This window comes from Ambystoma mexicanum, chromosome 12, assembly GCF_040938575.1.
Source record: "Ambystoma mexicanum isolate Mex_15411 chromosome 12, UKY_AmexF1_1, whole genome shotgun sequence".
NCBI classification, from domain to species: Eukaryota; Metazoa; Chordata; class Amphibia; order Caudata; family Ambystomatidae; genus Ambystoma; species Ambystoma mexicanum.
The window spans coordinates 805,527,165-805,546,419 of NC_090936.1; the positions used below are offsets into that span (position 1 = coordinate 805,527,165).

Consider the following 19,255-nt stretch of genomic DNA (forward strand, 5'->3'; position numbering starts at 1 on the left):
CGATGATGCTTTATCTCCCGATGGCTCGAGGCGCTTTCGGGTTGACTTTTCCGCCGGGTACTGCGACTCGCGGCGTTTAGATTTTTTGGGTTTTTTACCCGGGGTATCACCCTCAGCTGTCTTCGAGGGGGACGAGGCCGCTTTCTCGAAGACGCTTAGCATCTTTTTCCTGAATTCCTCCCACTCAGCTTGCGAGCTGCGTTTTGTGGGGCAATGAACTCTCTCAGGAGAACTCGACGAAGATGACGAAGGGGATCTCCTACGTCTCTTCTTCGAGTGTCTCGATGTCGACGAGTGGTGGGAGCCACTTCGTGATCTAGATCGAGAGTGTTTTTTATGGTGAGGAGACGAACGTCTCGACTCTACCGAAGAAGCTTTCGAGGAAGTTAAAGTTGACCTACCTCTCTCGAGCTTCCCCCTACGCTCCTTCAAGGCTTTCGCCGTCATGGAAAGGCATTCCTCACACTCCGAACTCTGGTGCGTGATTCCCAGACACCACAAACAGACCCTGTGAGGGTCCGTCAACGACATTTTCTTCCCGCAGTCTCGGCACTTTTTGAAACCGGACCGAGGGGTCGTCGGGTCGGAGGAGGATGCCATCGATATCGAGGTAAATAGTAGTTATTATATACGTTATCTTGACGAGAACTGAGCAACGGTGTTCCGAGGCACAACGAAGCGCGGAAAAACGGAACTGAGCAACGGACGCTGCGCGCGGCCTTTATAGGCAGGATGACGTCGACGTCGGCACGGAGGCCGTCGAGGGTCATCGACTCGGCGATCATCGACGCGCAGCGCCCTCTGGCGAAAAAATTTTCCGAGGCCAGCAAAGCTGAAGGATTTCTATCTAAGATAAGGAATACGTCGGAGGACACAATCCCTTCGAAATGTCCACTACCTTCGACAAAATGAATCACTCTATGTTTTGATCTTCTCTCTCTTATCTTTTTATATTGGGTCTATTTCAACCTGTTTTTCTTCTTTCCTTTTTAATTGTAAGTATTCTGTCAAAAGGGGTGGAACATTTTCCTGTTCTCTAACAAACATTTTGCGGTTCCAAAATGCTTGATTGTTTGCCTCTTCTTTCTTTGCCTGCTACTCCTCTTCCTTGTATTATTCAGTCATTTGGCTGTCATTGTCCGTCCTGGGATGAGGACTCCAAGATCTCTTCCACATTCTGCTTTTCCTCTGCCTCACTCTCTGCTGCTCTTTCTTAGTGTATGCTAGTTATCAATCGTTGGATGCTGTCTCATTCTCTTCACTTTAATCCTTAGAAAACTGAGATTTTCTTTTTTCCTGTCCCCTTCTCTTTGCAATTGTTTCCCTTCGTCATCTATCTTCATCTGTTTCTTTGTACCCTGATTTTCTTTCATTTTCCTTATCTACTCACAATTTAGGTTCATGTTTGAGTCATCGGTTTCCTTTTATCATTACATTTGGACCCTTGGTCATTTCTGTCATTTCGGTTTTCCAAAAGTCATAGCATTTGAACATTTATTTTATTTTTAGGTGATAAAACCTTTTATCTTACCCTGTTATTTTCATGCCTTTATTAGGGTGTGTATCTTCTTGTTGATCTTCCTACTTGTGCTCTTGCACCTGCACACTCTATTTCTAATTCTGTTGATAACCTTCGCTGCTGGTGTGCACCATGTCCTCATATCTTTCTGTCCATGTCCTTTCACTGGACATTTTCAATTTCATTTGTTGTGCATTGCTCCTAAATATTTCCAGGGTCTTGCCCCTTCCCTTACCTTTCCACTCTGGTACCAGTCTATGTGTTTACCTGTACACTTCATTCTTCTTCCTTGACCATTTTGACTGCTCTTCATGCCTCTTGTGCTTTATCTTGTTTTTGCTCTCTATATGCTTCTTGCTCCAAACCTTTGGAATGCACTTCCCTTCTCTGTATATTCTGCTTGCACTATTTCATATTTCCATACTTTGAAGCTATCTTGAGAGCAAGGGAGCACTGTACAAGACTTCAAGGAACTGGAGCACAGTTTACAGTCGGGCCAGTGCTGTGGTAGAGAGTTACCCAAGTTGCATCAAGGAATTTCCTAAATAACTGTGCTTTCAGTCCGTTCCTGAAATGCAGGAGCACTGAAGCAGTCCCGATTGCCTCTGGGTGGTGTTCCATTATGCCGGGGCACAGAAGTAGAATGTTTGGCTCAGGGTCCTTTCTCTGTGGGGTAGTTCAGTTTCCAGCCTAGCAATGGTCTGGCTCTTAAATCAGTGTGTACCACCTAGGGTGTTACGTTAATGCACAATGGGTTGAAGATCAGTCACTTAATCCAAACTGTAATATCTAGTCAATTACCCCAGCAGAACATTAGGCTAACAGATTTCAAATACAGGTTGGCATGATCAGAGCAAACTCCTTGCAGATAGGAGCATGGTGATCTTACCAGTATTCACATATATTAGCCATTGGGGGAGTGGCACCAGCCAATCAGTAGGTTAGGTAAGTGGGCGTGCATTGACTGTATCAGCCCACATTTCCTTTCAGCCACATGTGCCATTTCCCTGGTGCAACCCTTTCTTAGGCCCATCCTGCCCCCGCCTCATCACCACCCACCTCCCACATACAGGAGCTTTCCCTGCCCTTCTTTTACCTACCTGATGCAGCTGCTCTGTTCCCTCGCTGCTCATGGCTGAATGAGGCGATGCAGCCAGCAATGTAGAAAAGTGACTTATGTTCTTTTCTGCATTGCTGGCAGCCAACCTAGTTTTTCTTTTGATTTAAGTGAATTACGCTTGCTTTCACTGTTGGTACGTTCTTGGTTCTCTTTAAAACATAATATTAGCACCCTTAGAGAGTCCCATGGTGCTAATTACGGTAAAAGGAAGACCAACTCTATTTGGGATCACCTATTCAAATCAAAGCCATTAGTCTACATCTTGTGAAAATATTTCAAAAATTGGGACTCTATTTGGATTTAACTCTGTATGCATTATGGGTTATGGATTACGGATTAAAAAGAGTGTACACATATGAAGCAGTAACACATCCATCTTAATAGATCTACTTTTTGCACCCGGGGAAGGGCTCTCAGCCAACCAGGTGGCTGGAACAGGGGGCGAGAAAACACATTCTCCACCTGCTGTTTCCAGCCGCACGAGGCCCTTCCCTGGGTGGAGCCATTTTTCTTTATGTGTGGAGGCAACAGGTTGCCTCTCCCTGTTGCTTCCCCACTGCCTACCCACAGAGACTATTTTATGGGAGGGCAAACGGGGCACTTGCCCAAGGCCCCTGCCTTGGAGGGGGCCCCACAAGGCTAGCTGATCTGAAGAAGTAAGATTACTTTGTTTACCAGTCTTAAATAGCACACGTCAGGATATTTTATGGGGTGCTGCTAAGGCTCTAAACCCATTGCCTTTCTGTTTTGGCAAGTGCATTCTGCCTTGACCAATTAATCATGTATTGCTTTCTGTGTTAACTGTGGTATACGTAGTTTGTGTGTTCCTTGTGGCAGAACTCTGTAGCATTCTCTCCTTCCTCTGGGAATTATGTTGATCATGTGCAATAGGCAATTGTGAAATGCATATTGATAAATTGAAAGCCACAATGGTTCGGAAGTAAGCTCAGAGTGTAAAGCACCCATTGCAGAGATATGTTTTCATATGCAAAATTAGAATATAACATGCCAGCCAGGCTGGCTGAGCCTTACCTATCTCTGAAGTTTATATGCCTGCCTGCATATGTACTTGATTTGGCAGAACAACATCTGCTATTAGCAGCAATGTACCTGTACCAGATAGGAGTTGCTATAAAAACTAACATCATCTGTATGGTGAAGGTCTAGAAATTGGTTTCTTCAGATGGGGTGTTGTAAAACCTAGTCAATCGCCTCCAACAATGGCATAAACTGTTAGTCAAAGAGGTGAATAAGTATCCAAATTCAAGACTTTGGAACAACAGCGTTCATGTTTGTATCCTGGATCTGCCAGCAGACGATACAGTGATCCTGGTCAAATCCTCTAATATATTGTACATTACTGTGTTGTCTTCTGTGAGGTTTGCCTTCTTGCATGCTGCTGGTATCATTTAGCCATTTACTTGAACTTTCTTCTTATGTAGGCAATTTGTGAGGAAGGTTTGTTAGACAGAAGAGAGAGGACCATATGTTGCAGGCCTCAGGCAAGCATATTTTAAGGTCTGCTTTTTGTTTGACACAAAAAACGGTTTGCTTTTTAGTAAAAGTCAAAGGTTTTTATGCACGTTTATAAATGAAAATGTCACAGGCCATTGTTCTGGAAGTATTTAAAGATTTAAAATACAAAAGACAAATCCAGATTAAATTTGTTAATTCACATCGATTGGTATGCTGGCTGTGATATACTTCCCTTGATGATGGAGAGAATTAAGCTAGAATCATTCCCATTTTGCATAACACCCTTCTATAATATTTTGTTTAAAAATGGCCATGTTTGGTAATGTGATTTGTGTACTTTCCCAGTCTGTTTTTTTAAAATTAAATTAGATTGTTTTAGTTCATGGTAAGAACTGGAAAAGAAAGTGTTCAAATGCAGAAATTGCAGAGTTGGCACAAATCACAGCTTCACCCCTTCACCCCTTAATCAATGTGTGATCCTGGGCATCTCATTTAATCTTGTATTGCCAAACCGCTCAATATTGCCAGTCTCTAAACCTTTCAAAATTGTCAGCCCTTCCGAGTGATTTCCTTCTCATGGTATGATCTTCATAAAAGCCTTATTCATGGTTTCACTGTGTTAATAGTGAGCATATTCATATTGCACACCACAGGCGTTTGTTCCTTTGATATCTAATAGCAACACTATTTGAAAACCATATCCAATTTCTAATCTCAGTCTGTCTGGATAAAGTCACCTTCCTGGTAGCTTCTAATCTGCCTCCACTATCCATGCTACGGTATGTGTAGCGTTCTCCTTCTTTCCAATTGGTGGTCTCTATCCATGCATGAGCACTTTTGCATTCTGTGAGGCAGCTAATGTGAGTTCTCTGTCTGGGTTACATGTACCTTTTACATACGGTCCTGCATTAATACTACATCTACCTTCCAGGATGTTATTGATAAGAAAAGTCTCCTGTATCTATACTAGAACAGTAACCTCTTCGTAGACTGCTTATGTCGTTCTTCAAATGCTACTCGTTTGCCATTCTGATTAGAGCAAGAATGAATAGGGCAAGGGGACTTAAAGGGAGTAAACATGCTTATTATGCTGCAAGACAGCATATCAGCCTATAGGTTGTGAGCATGTCGGTGCAGGGCTCAACCAGTATTCTTGATCCCTGAATTTCTTTGGTTTGGTGGAGGGAGGCCCCAAAGATGTCCGTGCCCAGGGCCCCAAAAGTGCTTAAGATGGCCCTGCCTACCCAACAAAACAAAGTATACCTCTTCCCCACGCCTCTTTTCCTTCCCATTTACCCGCTGAACTGGGAGTTGTGTGCTCCAGTCCCAGCGCTCGTCCCGTTCCCGGCCACCACCATAGAAATGGAAATGGGACGGCACTTTTCCCTATGGTGGCGGCCATCTTTTTATTTCGGGAAATTGTAGTCAATATTTCAATGGGAAAAAAAAAACATTCACCCTTGGATAAACCCTGGGGTGCAAATGGATTTCACCCCTGCTGTGGGGGTAAAAGCCATATTGAACTGAGCATATGCTATTTATATGTGAGTCTTATACGTAAACTCTTTCCCATTGAGTAGATTTGGTCTATATTAACTTTAGAAGTACAAAATGACGGTTGTCAACATGCATTTGTCTTTCAGGCCAATGGCTACATAAATACATCAATACATGCATAAACAGAGTTCCTCCATAAATTGTGGCGAACCACCTCCTCTTCACCACCCCGCATCAAGAGAATAATAGCACCCCCTTACCAATACAGTAGTCCTTGAGTCCTCTGTTGACACCTTTGGCTGGCTGTCCTTGCAAATCTGTAGCATATAATTCACATCCCCATTCAATTAAAAGCTGGTAAGAGGAAAGAAAGAAAGAGATGTTCCAAAATCAATTATCCAATTTGAGGTGATGTATTCAAATCCAATTATGGTGAAAAATGGCTCAGTTTTTTGTCAAATTGTGTACATTCATGTGCCGAGTCCCCCATGCTTAGACGGCACAGGTTTTTCTGCCATTTTAGAATCTGATCTAACTATGCGTAACCTATAACAGTTTAAAATCTTAGTACATTCACAAACATGATCAAATGTTTTTGCTCCAGTGGCAAAATACATGTTCATAAAAGTCATTTTCTCTAATTTAATATGTGTTGCTCTAGTATTTACTTCACACCATGACTGCATGTGGGTGGGGGGCCCTCAATTAATAAAACGCATTTGTTTCGAGACAATTTAGAATGGAACATTGAGGAGAAAATGTGTTTTCAGTCAAGGACTAATGACTTCATTAGCATTTACTTCATTACCCCTTCTTGTAACTGCAGCCGAGGACATCTATAAATTAAGGCACCGTTTATTCTTTAAAATTAGCTCACTGCTTGCAAATTGAAACTGTGGTAGTAAAGTGCAGTCATAAACGCTAGCTTTATATGGTTACACGTGGTGATCAAAGAGCAGCTTTCTGTCCTCTTGAGCTTTTCAAAAATACGGCTTATGGGATGCATTAATTACTGTTCAGGTGATTTATAGCGTTATTGATTCTTTCATACTGGAGCTTTCGAGACATTATAAAGCATTACAGTGCGAGTTTCCATATCAATATGTGTATTGATTCTGGGTCACGCTGCGTTTAAGGCAACGTTGAGCCATCGCAGACAAACATGTAACATTGAGTCTGTAGTACAGGGATACTTTTGAATGTATTTGCCTTTTTAACAAGCAGAGGCGTTGCTATGGGGAGGAGGGGGGCTGAGGGGGCTCTAGCCCCGGCTCTTTTGGTTATGGCCCCTGATAGAAGCAGAGGCGCAATCAAGGGTGGCCAAGGGGGTGCACAGCCACCCTTATAGAAACGCTGGCCTGCCCACCACATGCCTGACTCTTATGAATGCAACTGTGTGTGCCACCCCAAGATTTCCAGTGACCTCATCAGGCCGACTCTTTGAAAAATGTCTGGGCGCACCACTGGATAGAAGCTCAGGGGCGAGTCCCAACAGCCATGATATTAACATAGCCCCCGATCTTTTCCAGACCTAGCAACAACCTTGTGAACAAGGCATTGGAAAAATACAGTTCGGTATTTAACGTATTGGTAACTTATTTGTTGTTCATTTAACTATGAACTCACCCGATTTATTGGCATCGAAAATCAAATATTAGGGTGTTGTTGAGCCCTGGTGAAGCCCCGTGGTGGTGAGCGGGCCTCCCAGGGTCGGGACACCAGCGCGCGTGGGCGGCGCGCAAGAACACATGCCGGAGACGTCTGCTTGTTCCGGTGCTCCGGCGCAAACTGCCCGTGCACCGCCTTTATTAACTAGCGCGCATGCGCCGGCCCGCTGGGCCGCGCATGCGCGCTTCGTGTACCACGTACACAACATCCCTCCTTTTCCCCCAAACAACAAACACATTAAACAGGGGAGCCAACGTGGCTCAAATCAAACTGTACTTAACAGACTTCGTTACTCAGGCTGCCGAGTCCATAACGAAATCTTGGAACCTTTGCGGTGGACGGCGTCCTTCCCTGCGCGGGTACCTGGGCGAGCCTCTCTCGATGTTCTCTGGTCCCCCAGGGTCCTCGGGCGGCTCACCGCCCTCCTGCGGTGCCTCTGCTGCTTGTCCTTGGGCAGGGTTGGTTTCTTCCTCCGCTGCCACGGGTCCTATGCGCTTGAAGAAGGACACGTTTCTGGTTACCGTTCCTCGCGCATTCGCAGCGGTGACCATAGAGCCTTTGACATGAGTAACTCCCATTGGTTGGGTTTCGTAAGTCATCGAGAGTTTTCCTTCCGGTTTCCTGTTCCGGACTAGGACAGTGTCTCCTACTGCTATCACTTTTTCCGGCAGCCTCCACCTCGTTGCTTCGCTCTCGTTTCTCGCTGTTCTGTCTGCTGTCACCTGTGCGCTATCGATCACTCCTGGGCGTCGCTCTCCCGCTTCGGGTATCAGCCCTCTGGGTATTCACCTGAACAGCGCCTCGGCGGGTGCGATTCCAGTGGATCGATGTGGGGTGGACCGGTACTCACGGAGAAAGTCGATTAGGTTGTGTCGCAGGTCTTCCCCTCCATTGACAGAAATACGAAAGATTTTGTTAAGTGTCCGCATGAAGCGCTCAACCTCTCCATTGGCCCTTGGCCATAGCGGGGTTACCTTCCGGTGCTTGATGGCTCGTTCCGCGCAGTATCTGGCAAACCGCTGTCCTTGGAACGGTGCTCCATTATCTGAGCAGATCTCAAAAGGGAACCCATGGGTGGCGAAGATTTTGTCAATCGCCAGGATGGTGTGATCGCTGGCGGTGGATTCCACGAGTTCCACTTCCGGATACCTCGACCACTGGTCCGTGACCACCAGGAAATATAGGCCTCTTCCGGTCGAGCCGAAATCTGCGTGCACCGTTCCCCATGGCACGTCGCTCCGTTCCATGGCCTGGATGGGTGGGCCTCTTTCCACAGGACTCGTGGCCTGGCACGGAATGCAGGTCCTCACGAACTCAGCTACCCTGTGCTCCAGCTCGGGGAACCAGACCTTCAGCCTGAGGCGTGCCTTCATCTTGGCCATGCCTTGGTGCCCTGTGTGGGCCAACTGGAGGACTCTCATGACCAATGACCTGGGGATCGCGATCTGGTTCCCTCGCAGCAACAGGCCGTCGTGGACACTGAGAGCTTGTGTCGAGCTTTCCACAGCAGTTGTAGATCCCTTTGTACTTCTGGGTTCCTCCTGGCGTTGTTTAGAAGGATGTCCCGCCACTCTCCTGTGGCCACAGCCCTTTTCACTCTTAGGAACGCCTCGTCGGAGTTCGAGTCGTCCGCAATGTCCTCTCTCGACAAGGCTACTGGCAGGGCTGATTCAATGACGAGATGCACGGCGTCCCCAGCGTCTGTTGTCTCTACGGGACTCTGGGTGTCCCTCGTGCCTGGGTGGCGAGAAAGGTAGTCGGCTGGGTTATGGGTGCCTGGGCGGTATACCAACTTGACGCCGTATTCAATTAGGGATAGCATCCATCTTTCGATTCGGGGAGGCGGCTTGGATGACGTTCCTGACAGGATAGGAATCAGGGGCTTATGGTCCGTAATCACGACGATGGGTTTGCCGAGGATGTAAATTCTAAAGTGTTTGCACCCCCACAGGATGGCGAGGGCTTCCCTTTCTGTCTGGGAGTATCGCCTTTCCGTGTCGGTGAGGGCTTTGCTGGCATATGCTATGGGCCTCATGACCCCTAGTTCGTCAGCCTGCATGAGGACTGCCCCCAGTCCCACCGGGCTGGCATCGACCACAATCTCCGATTCCCGGCTGGGGTTGAAATAGGCCATTGTCTCCTGCTCTGACAGGGCTTCTTTGATGGCTTTGAATGATCGTTGTTCAATCTCAGTCCACTGCCAAGCCACGTCATTCCTCGTAAGTGCCCTCAGTGGTTCCGACAGAGAGGCTAGGTCTTTGATGAAACGGCCGCAGTAGTTGACCATCCCCAAGAAGCTCCGAACCTCCGCCGGTGATGTTGGTAGAGGCGCGTCCCTTATGTCTTTCACTTTTCCCGGGTCCGGGGATATGCCCTCCGCATGGAAGGTGAACCCAAAGAATTCCAGTCGGTCTTTGAGGAATTCGCACTTTTCTTGGTGCAGGGTCAGGCCCACCGCCTGTAGTCTCTCAAAAGTGTTCTCCAGCCGTTTAAGGTGTTCAATTTCCGACTTGGCGAAGACTAAGATGTCGTCGGACATGTTGATGACACCTTTCAGTCCGGACAGGGCCCCTCTGATGGCATTCTGGAAGACCTCTGCCGCTGACGATATTCCGAAGTTAAGTCTCTTGTACTGGTACAACCCCTCATGCGTAGTGAATGTCGTAATGTACCTCGACTCGGGGTGTAGCTCTAACTGGTGGTACCCAGACCTGAGGTCCAGTTTGGAGAAAACTTTGGCACCTTGGAGTTCTCCGACGATGTCGTCTAGAGTGGGTGTGAGGTGTCGCTCCCTTTTGATGGCCGCGTTTGGGAGCCTCATGTCCACGCAGATGCGTACTGCCCCCGGCTGTTTCGGCTTCGGGGCTACTACGATGGGCGAAACCCAAGGGGTGGGGCCTTCCACTCTTTCAATGATGTCCCGGTCGACCAGCTGTTGTAACTCCTCTTCCACTTGGGCTCTTAAGTGAAAAGGAATCCGGCGATGTTTGAGGGCTGTCGGCCTAACGGACTTGTCGATGTGTAGGCGAATGGGCTCTGCATTCAATTTACCAATGCCCTTGAAGAGAGCTTCAAACCTGTGTAGCATGATTTTCAGATCGGCGTGGTATTCCCCAAACGTAAAGTGGACAATATCGAGTGCTTCTGACGCCGCACAGCTCAACAGGGAATGTGGGCTGACGCTGGTGACAAAGAACCTTGCTTTGATGGAGTTTTGTCCATGAGAAACCGGGGCAACGAACACACCCTGGATGGGTAGGGGTGTTTCCCCACCGAATGCATATATTCGCGCCGTGGACGCTGACAGCTCCGGTGGGCCTGGTAGGGCCTCATAATGCTTGGTGGCTAGCACGCAGACCGAAGCCCCAGTGTCAATGAGAATGGGGGTGGGGACGTCATCGATGTTGACAGTGCATGTGGGTTGGCGCCTCGTGCCAGGACCTTTTACGATGCTCGAGATGAAGAAAACCTCTTCCTCCTCCTCTTCTTCTTCCGCGATGTCCAGGTCTTGCAGGCCCTGATCAATCGAAGAGATGCCTCTCACTCTGCGAGCGCCTCCCCGTCCAACTCTCTCCGGTCCTCTTCCTGCCGCAACAGGGGAGGCAGCACGGCACATCCTGGCATAGTGCCCCGGTGTGCCACACCGGCCGCATGTTCTCGACTTTGCCGGGCAATCACCGCTGTGGGGGAGGTCATACCCACAGTAGGAGCACGATGAGGCGTTGCCTGGCGCGGGCGGGGTATCGGGCCTTCTCGACGGCCACCTTGACTTTCCCGCTGCTGACCGTCCCACAGCAAACGCATCTTCGTCATTCTTCGGTCGCGTGGCCGCGTCCATTTTCGCACCTCTGGCTTCCGCCAGCTCATGTGCTCTTCCCAGGTCCAGAATTTGCTGGAGGGTCAGGCCAGGCTCTCTCAGTACTTGCCTTCGAAGTTTGCCGGAAGTGCACCCCTGCAGTAGTTGGTTGCGGACCATTTCTTCCTCATCGACCCATCTGCAGGATGTCGCCAGGTGTCTCAGGCGGGTACAAAATTTGTCAAGGGGCTCGTCGTCCAGTTGTCTTTCGGCACCCATGACAAATCTATCAAAATCCACGTTAGCCATGGGGAGAAAATGGTCTTTGAGAGCCTGCTTAACTGCGTCATACGTGACCACGGGGACGGCGAGGGAGTCGTAGATCTTGTGGACTTCTGCGCCTGCCGAGTAGATCATACTCGCAATTTTGGTGTCATCATCGTTCACCCCAGATGCCCTGAAGAACATATCTAGCCTCTTGACCCACAATAGCCACTTCGGGCCCAGCTTGGAAGGGGGGCCAGTAGTATCGAATTCCGGCATGGGGGCCAGGGAGCTGCGAGATCTGCGGGGGATCGGGGCAGCGGCACCCTCATCATCAGTCTCTTCACCCATATCTGTGTCACGTACTCACAGTCGTCTTGAGAGAAGGGAGGCTTGTCCTGGTCTCGTGGTAGTATTGGGGTGTAACCCACTTCTTTCTTCTTAAATGCCACACCCTGCGCCTACAGGACTGTGGGCTTTCCAAAAATGTTCTGTGTCCTCCAAACACAGCTGGTGGGTGGTGCACGAGCACCCTTTCGGGCCGCAACCACCGCCGCCACGTGTGAAGAAGGGAGCGAGTGAATCAAAATGGCCTCCGGCACTCCGCGGGTCCGTAATACGGAAGACTTTCTGTCGCTCCGAGGCTGTCGGAGTACGGAAGCAGTCCGTACCTCCTCGTCGCCAGTGTTGAGCCCTGGTGAAGCCCCGTGGTGGTGAGCGGGCCTCCCAGGGTCGGGACACCAGCGCGCGTGGGCAGCGCGCAAGAACACACGCCGGAGACGTCTGCTTGTTCCGGTGCTCCGGCGCGAACTGCCCGGGCACCGCCTTTATTAACTAGCGCGCATGCGCCGGCCCGCTGGCCCGCGCATGCGCGCTTCGTGTACCACGTACACAACAGGTGTAATACAGAAAGCTGCGATTGACAACATGAAAAACTTGGTGGAATTTCCGATAATTTGGAATTGCGATTAGTAAGGGAATTGCTATGTTTTTAGAACAAAAAGTCTTGTTTTCAATAAGCATCATGACATTTTTGTCACAGAATTACTACTTTTCTAAATAATCAATTTGTTGTTTGCACATACGCTTCTTTTTTCAAGAAATCGGTTCATTTTTTAAACCACATAATTCATTTTTGTATTTTTTATAGGGCAGGAAGTTTGAGCAAATTAGGGGTGATGTGCAATTCATCAAAGAAGTTATTTGGTGCTAAAATCAACCTAATTTGTATGCCAGTGAATTCAATCAATCCTGCCCTGCCCACTGCTCACACAAACATGGGCACACCATGTTCACCTGTTTCATATATCGTCTAAGCCACAGTCGCAAGGAATGAACAAGTGCACACTCTGGGAGTTGGGGAATGGGGGTGCAGTGCTAAAAAAGAAGTTGCAGGTCCAAAACCATGCAAAATCTGTACATGTGGTCAGTTCAGGAGGACAACAAAAGAGGACACCTGTGACACACATCTAAAAAATGGGGGATGCCGATTCAGATAAGACTCATCAATGAATATTCTATTCTATTGATTGGTCGCCCGATAGGGTTCTTGGCTATTGGGAGCTACAGAGGGAGGTTAAAGAATAAATGTTACACTGGGACAAGGTAAAGACCGCTCACACCTTCAGAGCCTGCAGTCATATACGTTCACATCTTATGTGTTGTACACCCCTGGGAGAGTGCAACACTATTTAATGCTATGTTCCTGTGGAAATCTGCGCAGGTTCTTACTGCTTCTCCGGATAAACAGATTGCCAGTGCAGGCGAATACAGGGTCCGCCAAGAAATTGAAGCAGACGGAAAGATTCTGCAGGCTATGCAAACATCATAGCTGCCCAGAAACTGCAAAACATATTCTAACTGAGTATCCTATCATGCTTTCTGCGATTAAGCTAAAACTTTGTTCATAATTTCTCCTCAATGGATGAGAGGGCCTTTTGTCTCCGTTGTCTGAACACGGAAAAAAAGAGCCTGTAGCTGAGCCTATATCGAGTTTGGCTATCATTTGAACAAGTATTGGTACTATCCGCAGAGTCGCTGTTATGTGTCGAGCAACTATCCCCGGCAAGGCCCGCTGTGGAAATTTCGTCTGTGTGATGCTCTGTTCTTCTTCGGATATTTCTGTCTGGAAACCTCACTTGAAAACTATGTACGAACTGTACCATTATTTTGCTCATTATTATACATTGTATAAATGTATGTATGATTAACTGCCTGCATGTATGTATGGTACATTAAACTCGGATTATGTATTTTAAATTCTGCATCTTAAATTCTGTATTAGATTTTGTATGATTACTTTTATTTCATTTTCTTTTATGTGTAAAGGCTTTGACTGTAACACATGAAAGTATAAAATTAAAATAAATAATAATTCCTGCTAAGTCTCTGATGGTAGTGAGAAAATGGACAAGGACATGTTCATCTTAACACACAAATGAATAGTGGAATCATTTATCAGATACACACACACTCAAATGAGCTCTTATCAAAATAAATAATTAACAGGAACTCATGCAAAGTAGCCATGATGAGAACCTTAGCCCAGTTCCGTAGGGTGCATATTGTCACCTATTGTATTCGACATCTTTTTGGAGCCTCTCAGCAATTTGATTGAGGAGATGTGCCTTGACAACTCCCTGCACATGGGTGACACATAATTATGACATGCAGTGGTCGTGTCTTTAGAGGACAGCAGCTGCCTGAGTGACTGTCTCCATACAATAGAGTACTTTCACAAACTAAATCATTAAAAAAGTGGATTTTTGTTAATTCACTCCTCTTTTCCTCTGTCAAATGTTCAGTTTTGGTAATCGGTTTTATCATCTTTTGGCATGATCCCAACCCTTGTTTCTTCAGTACATCCTTTAGGTTTTATTTTGGAATCTTCTCTCAATTTCCAACCTTATTTTTCAAAATTAAATTAGTTCTGTTTTTTTCATTTTTTTCTACTGAGAGACATAAAAACATGTGTCAACATCTGATTTTCGCTCTGTAATTCAGACACAAACTTTCTCAAGGTTATATGGTGGACATTCTCTTTAATGTGATTTATCTGCTTCCTCCTTGATTTCCTTAAAACCAGTTTTGTAAATGAATGTGCGATTGGTGGTCAGTGCTCAGAAGTTTGATCACAACGCCACTATTTTATTTCAACTGGCTTCCTTTCCTTTGGATTTTCGTGTTCAAGTAAAACTGGGCTTTGTGGCTTCCTAGGCTCTTGTTCAGATGCCTGTGTATCAAGGCAGAGAAGCTCTCTCTAGCTGAGGTTTCTAAAGACACCCTCAGCAAAGATCTTGAGAACGTGGATATCGGAAGGTTTAAGCAAGCTAGGTTCTCAAAGCAAGACTTAATTGCCTGTACTTATTCGCCTTTGACGATCCCTTCTCACATTCTTACCCTTGTCGCTTTCCCTATAGGAATTTAGGAAGCAGTTAAAATCATATTTATTTAAACTTGCTTTAACCATTTGATTATGTCTTGATACATTTCTCTGTGATATTTTATATTATATCTTTGGGGTTTTGATTTTATTTTTATTGTATTTTGCATCTATTGTAATGTCAGAAACGATAGTTTACATTCTTATCAATTATATACATTGCCCTGCTACCTTTGGGTAAATGAGTGCTTTGAAATAACTTTTAAATGAAAAAGTAAATACATAGTTAGGGCCGACTGCATCTCATCACATGGTACTGAGCAGGGCGCTAACACAACATACAGATTTGAAAGGTGCAAGGCATTAGTGCATTTGTATACACAGCATGTTATAGTATGTTATTGCACCTTTACACTGCACCATTCACCACTGTAGTGGTCTTACTTGCCCAACCTTATCTGAGAGGTGGCGTATTGAGACTGTATCAGGGAGTCGCCAGACCAGGGTCTTTGAATATGAAGGAAGAGCGGTTGGTGGGAAGCGGAAAGTTCTACAACAGGGGGATTATGGACAATTTATAGGGGGAAACACGTGATAAATTGGAGATGTCATGGTTCTGGTAGCTGGGGTCCATGTCTATTAACTGTGACTAATATTTGGTAAACGTGGGAGAAAATGTCAGGAATGTGCAGCTTGGTTTAATAGCAAAGCTTAACTGCGATGGCAGTATCTTATAGCCCATATGCCGCTTGGTGCTAGACATGGTTGGCATACGGTTGCATGATGGACTTCAGATGTGCTCAAGAGGGCCCTAAAAGTGATGGTTGATGCTCCTGCAAAAACACTGCTCTGACAATCGGTGGCGATTTATTAAGTAAGATATACACAAATAAAGCCATCTTTTTCAATTTTAGGTGCTTTTATTTTTACTTGTTTTATGGATTACGTGACGAGGAATATGTTTAAATTATCATTATGCACAATAATATAGAATACGCCTTCAGTAACACAATAGTTATCAACATTGGCTCAGAGTACATGGGGGATTAAGGGGCAGTTGGCCCGTACTCCTTGAACCATGGGGCAGGAGAGTCATTTTGTCCGCATGGATATTCTGCATTTACCTGTATGGGAGCGCAAAAACACGAACACAAAAAAAGAATTGAGTTCCATCCGCTTTTAAATCGCCCTGTGTGACAGGGCTTCTGGCTCCTCTCCTGCGGCGCTCAGTGAAGTGTTCAAATGCATCATGCAAAATTAGCAAGTGCTACTCACTTCAAAGTTGGAAAACTGCCTCATGAATGCAGCATAGCCTTAATGGATGGGTAGAGGCCAGCTGCACTAGAAACGTTTCATTTCAATGCATAAAGAAGTTAAATAAGTGTGCCCCTCCTCCACCACCTGTGAAGTTAGCACCTCTCCCAACATTTGAAGGGTTAGGACCCTCCCCGAAATGTAGGTTGCATTGCGCCCGTGAACGCAAGCACACACCATTCACCATACACACACATGCACACCCAGCTACCCATACATTTAAGTGTGTACCCTTTCACCATACAAGCACACCCAGGAAGCCACCCATCCATTTAAGTGCATGCCCTTTCACCATACAGGCACACCCAGGTAGCCACCCATACATTTAATTGTGTGCAACCTTTCACCATACCGGCACACACCCAGGCAGCCACCCATACATTTAACTGTGCACCTTTTCACCATACGCTCACACAGGCAGCTGCTGATACATTTAAGTGGGCACCCTTTTGCCATACACTTAATGCGCACACCCAGCCCCCCATACATTTAAGTGTGCACCCTTTGCCATACACTTAACACTCACACCCAGCCACCCATACATTTAAGTGTGCACCCTTTTGCCATACACTCAACACGCACACCCAGCCACCTATACATTTAATTGGGCACCCTTTCACCATACACTCACGCAGGCAGCCACCTATACATTTAAGTGTGCACCCTTTCACCATACACTCACACACGCACGTGTCATGGGCTTGAGGGGAGCCCTTTTACTTCAAAAAGAAATGGTTTCTTTTTGAAGTGACTCCGACTACATACAGAAAGGATTTCCGTTAAAGACGAGCCATAATGAAAATAATGTCTTTATGAAGGCAGAATTACTTCGAAAAGAAACTATTTCTTTTTGAAGTCATAAAGCTTCCCCACCCTATGACATGGAGACCTCCAGAATAGAGGCTTGCATGTCATGTGGTGGGGGGAGCCCTCGGACTGCAGTCATTCTGCCTTCATAAAGAAATTATTTCTGTTACGCTCTAACAAAAATAATTTCTTTATGAAGGAAGAGTGACCAAAAAAAATGTATTTCTTTTTTAATCCATGGGCCCCCTCTGCCAGGACATGTGGTGGGGGGGTGGGGTCGCAGGGAGTGTGATGAGGGGTTGTGTGCTATGACCATTCCAATCAATGTTCGTGGTGTGGCAGGATTAAAGCTCACGTGCAACAAACGGTTCTCAAAGTCTAGCGTATTTTTCGCTTTCTTGGATGAAATGGTCAAGTGTATCCTTGGGATCATGGCAATTGTCGTCATCTTGCAGCATGTCATAGCAGAGCAATATGGAAATCTATATAAATTGAGATAAATCCAAATGCACTGGGGACATTGGCTGGCACTGTGTAACGTGAAGCCCACTATTCCTTCCCTTTTCACCTTGTAGTTTTCATTCTTTAATAAATCTTTCTCCATTTGCACATGTCTTTAGGTTGTTTGTTCTATTTTTCATTACAAACCCCTTGTTTTGAACTTTCACCCACGTGATTTCTTTTTTACCTTTCCTGTTTCTATTAAGCTCTTGCCCCCCCCCCCCACTCCTGCTGAAAAGAGATTCTCCTACAGTGAAAAAAGCAGCCAACATTAAACACCATCTGTCACAAATAATTATTGATAGTTGAAAGAGAGCATCTGTGTGCTGCTCAGCCCTTATGGGGGCATTGTGACATTACACAACTATTACAGCAAACTAGCCAAGTGATTTTATTACAATCAAGATGTGGCTTCACAAATTGCTTGCAATAAGAACTAATAGTCAGCAGGTGTTTATATACTGGATAAAGTACCCCTTACCGTACATTATAATGATATTGCAAGTCACCTCAGAGTTCCGTGACTAAATAGAGGAACGAGGGAGGAGGGTGAGTTCCTTTATAAGGAGGGAGTATTTCATTCCTTATACTCAGCCCCTTTAATACCTGGTCTCTTCCTTAATGTAACATGAGAGATCCTCTAGTAGCTGACACATATAATCAATGTAAAATCTTATTAGGTTAAAAAAATAACATTCATCATCCAATGTGTTGCAGAAAAATGTTTAGGCACTTTGATAAAATGCTTGCAAAAAACGTTTTCGTTTTGTGCTTTAAAATAAGTAATGATCGGCAAATTATTGGTCTCATGTGTGTAAACAGTCTCATATCAATTCATATCTGTAAAGTGTCACAGAGAGCTATTGTGCAAAAAGGAATTTGAAAAGCTTGCGACAATTATAATGAAGTGCTGCAGTGGCAGCTGGAATTCTGCTCTGCGAGGGCTCAAGCAGTAGACATTTTGACAGCACAACTGAAGTGTAATAGCTGACTACAGTGCTGTCATGATGTCATTTTCTTATTACAGGCCATGAGTGATGTCACAACTAAAGAACATTATTTACACGCTTTTATGCGGGAATTGAAGGCTGCCATGGAGATTACAGGGATCTATTTTTATTTTTAATGCATTTTTCATAAAGAAATCCCATATATTACAATACAACACATTAAACATAGTAACTATCAGATGGTAAGGTCATAGGGGGCCGCATATATGAGAACCTTTTAATGCAAGTAATCCAGAGTGCATCTTTGAAGCACAATTGTTTTTTTCACCTAGTGGGAACCTGTGCAAACCAGGTTGATGACACAGCACTTCCAGGTAGTCAAATGTGCATCCCATATTCACAAATGTGATACACATTCAAATATGTGGGAAAAACCAGTCCGTTCCACTATTTTGGAACAGCCATAAGGGAAAGTTGAATGCACAAAAGGATGTTATTGGGCCTCATTACGACCCTGGCGGTAAGGGGTTAACGCCAGCGTTAGCTGCGCCGACCCCTTACCGCCAATTGCGAGGTCCCCTAGCGCCATGGTGCTTTTAACACCTGCTTTTAGCAGGTGTTAAAATCCATGGCGCTAAGGGACCATGGAGTTAATTACACCACCGTAATTTACGGTGGCGTAATTAACGCCTTCCCCACTCCCATTATGCCCTATGGGGCAAAAATGGGAATGGGGAAGGGTAAATGGGGATTGGGGACTTACCACCCCGCCTAGGTCGGAATGGGGCGGTAAGTCCGCCAACCACCATGGCGTAAACGTAGTTTACGCCATGGTGGTAAAGTCACGGCCCAGGCGGTAACTTACCGCCTGGGTCGTAATGAGGCCCATTGACTTCTTTGTAATGTTTCAGCGTGGCGTAGTAATTGTATGAACCACCTTTGTAACAAATTCATTTATATC

General features: G+C 45.9%; 1 protein-coding gene across 1 annotated transcript in view; it reads right to left on the bottom strand.

The window, feature by feature from the left end:
* The window catches only part of LOC138514670 (serine/threonine-protein phosphatase 6 regulatory ankyrin repeat subunit C-like), a 1,495,665-nt gene that overhangs the window by 1,047,280 nt on the left and 429,130 nt on the right, over positions 1-19,255 (bottom strand). The window contains exon 9 of the mRNA XM_069630097.1: positions 5,873-5,966. Within this exon, the coding sequence (XP_069486198.1) occupies positions 5,873-5,966 (94 nt within the window). The remainder of the gene's footprint in view (positions 1-5,872; positions 5,967-19,255) is intronic.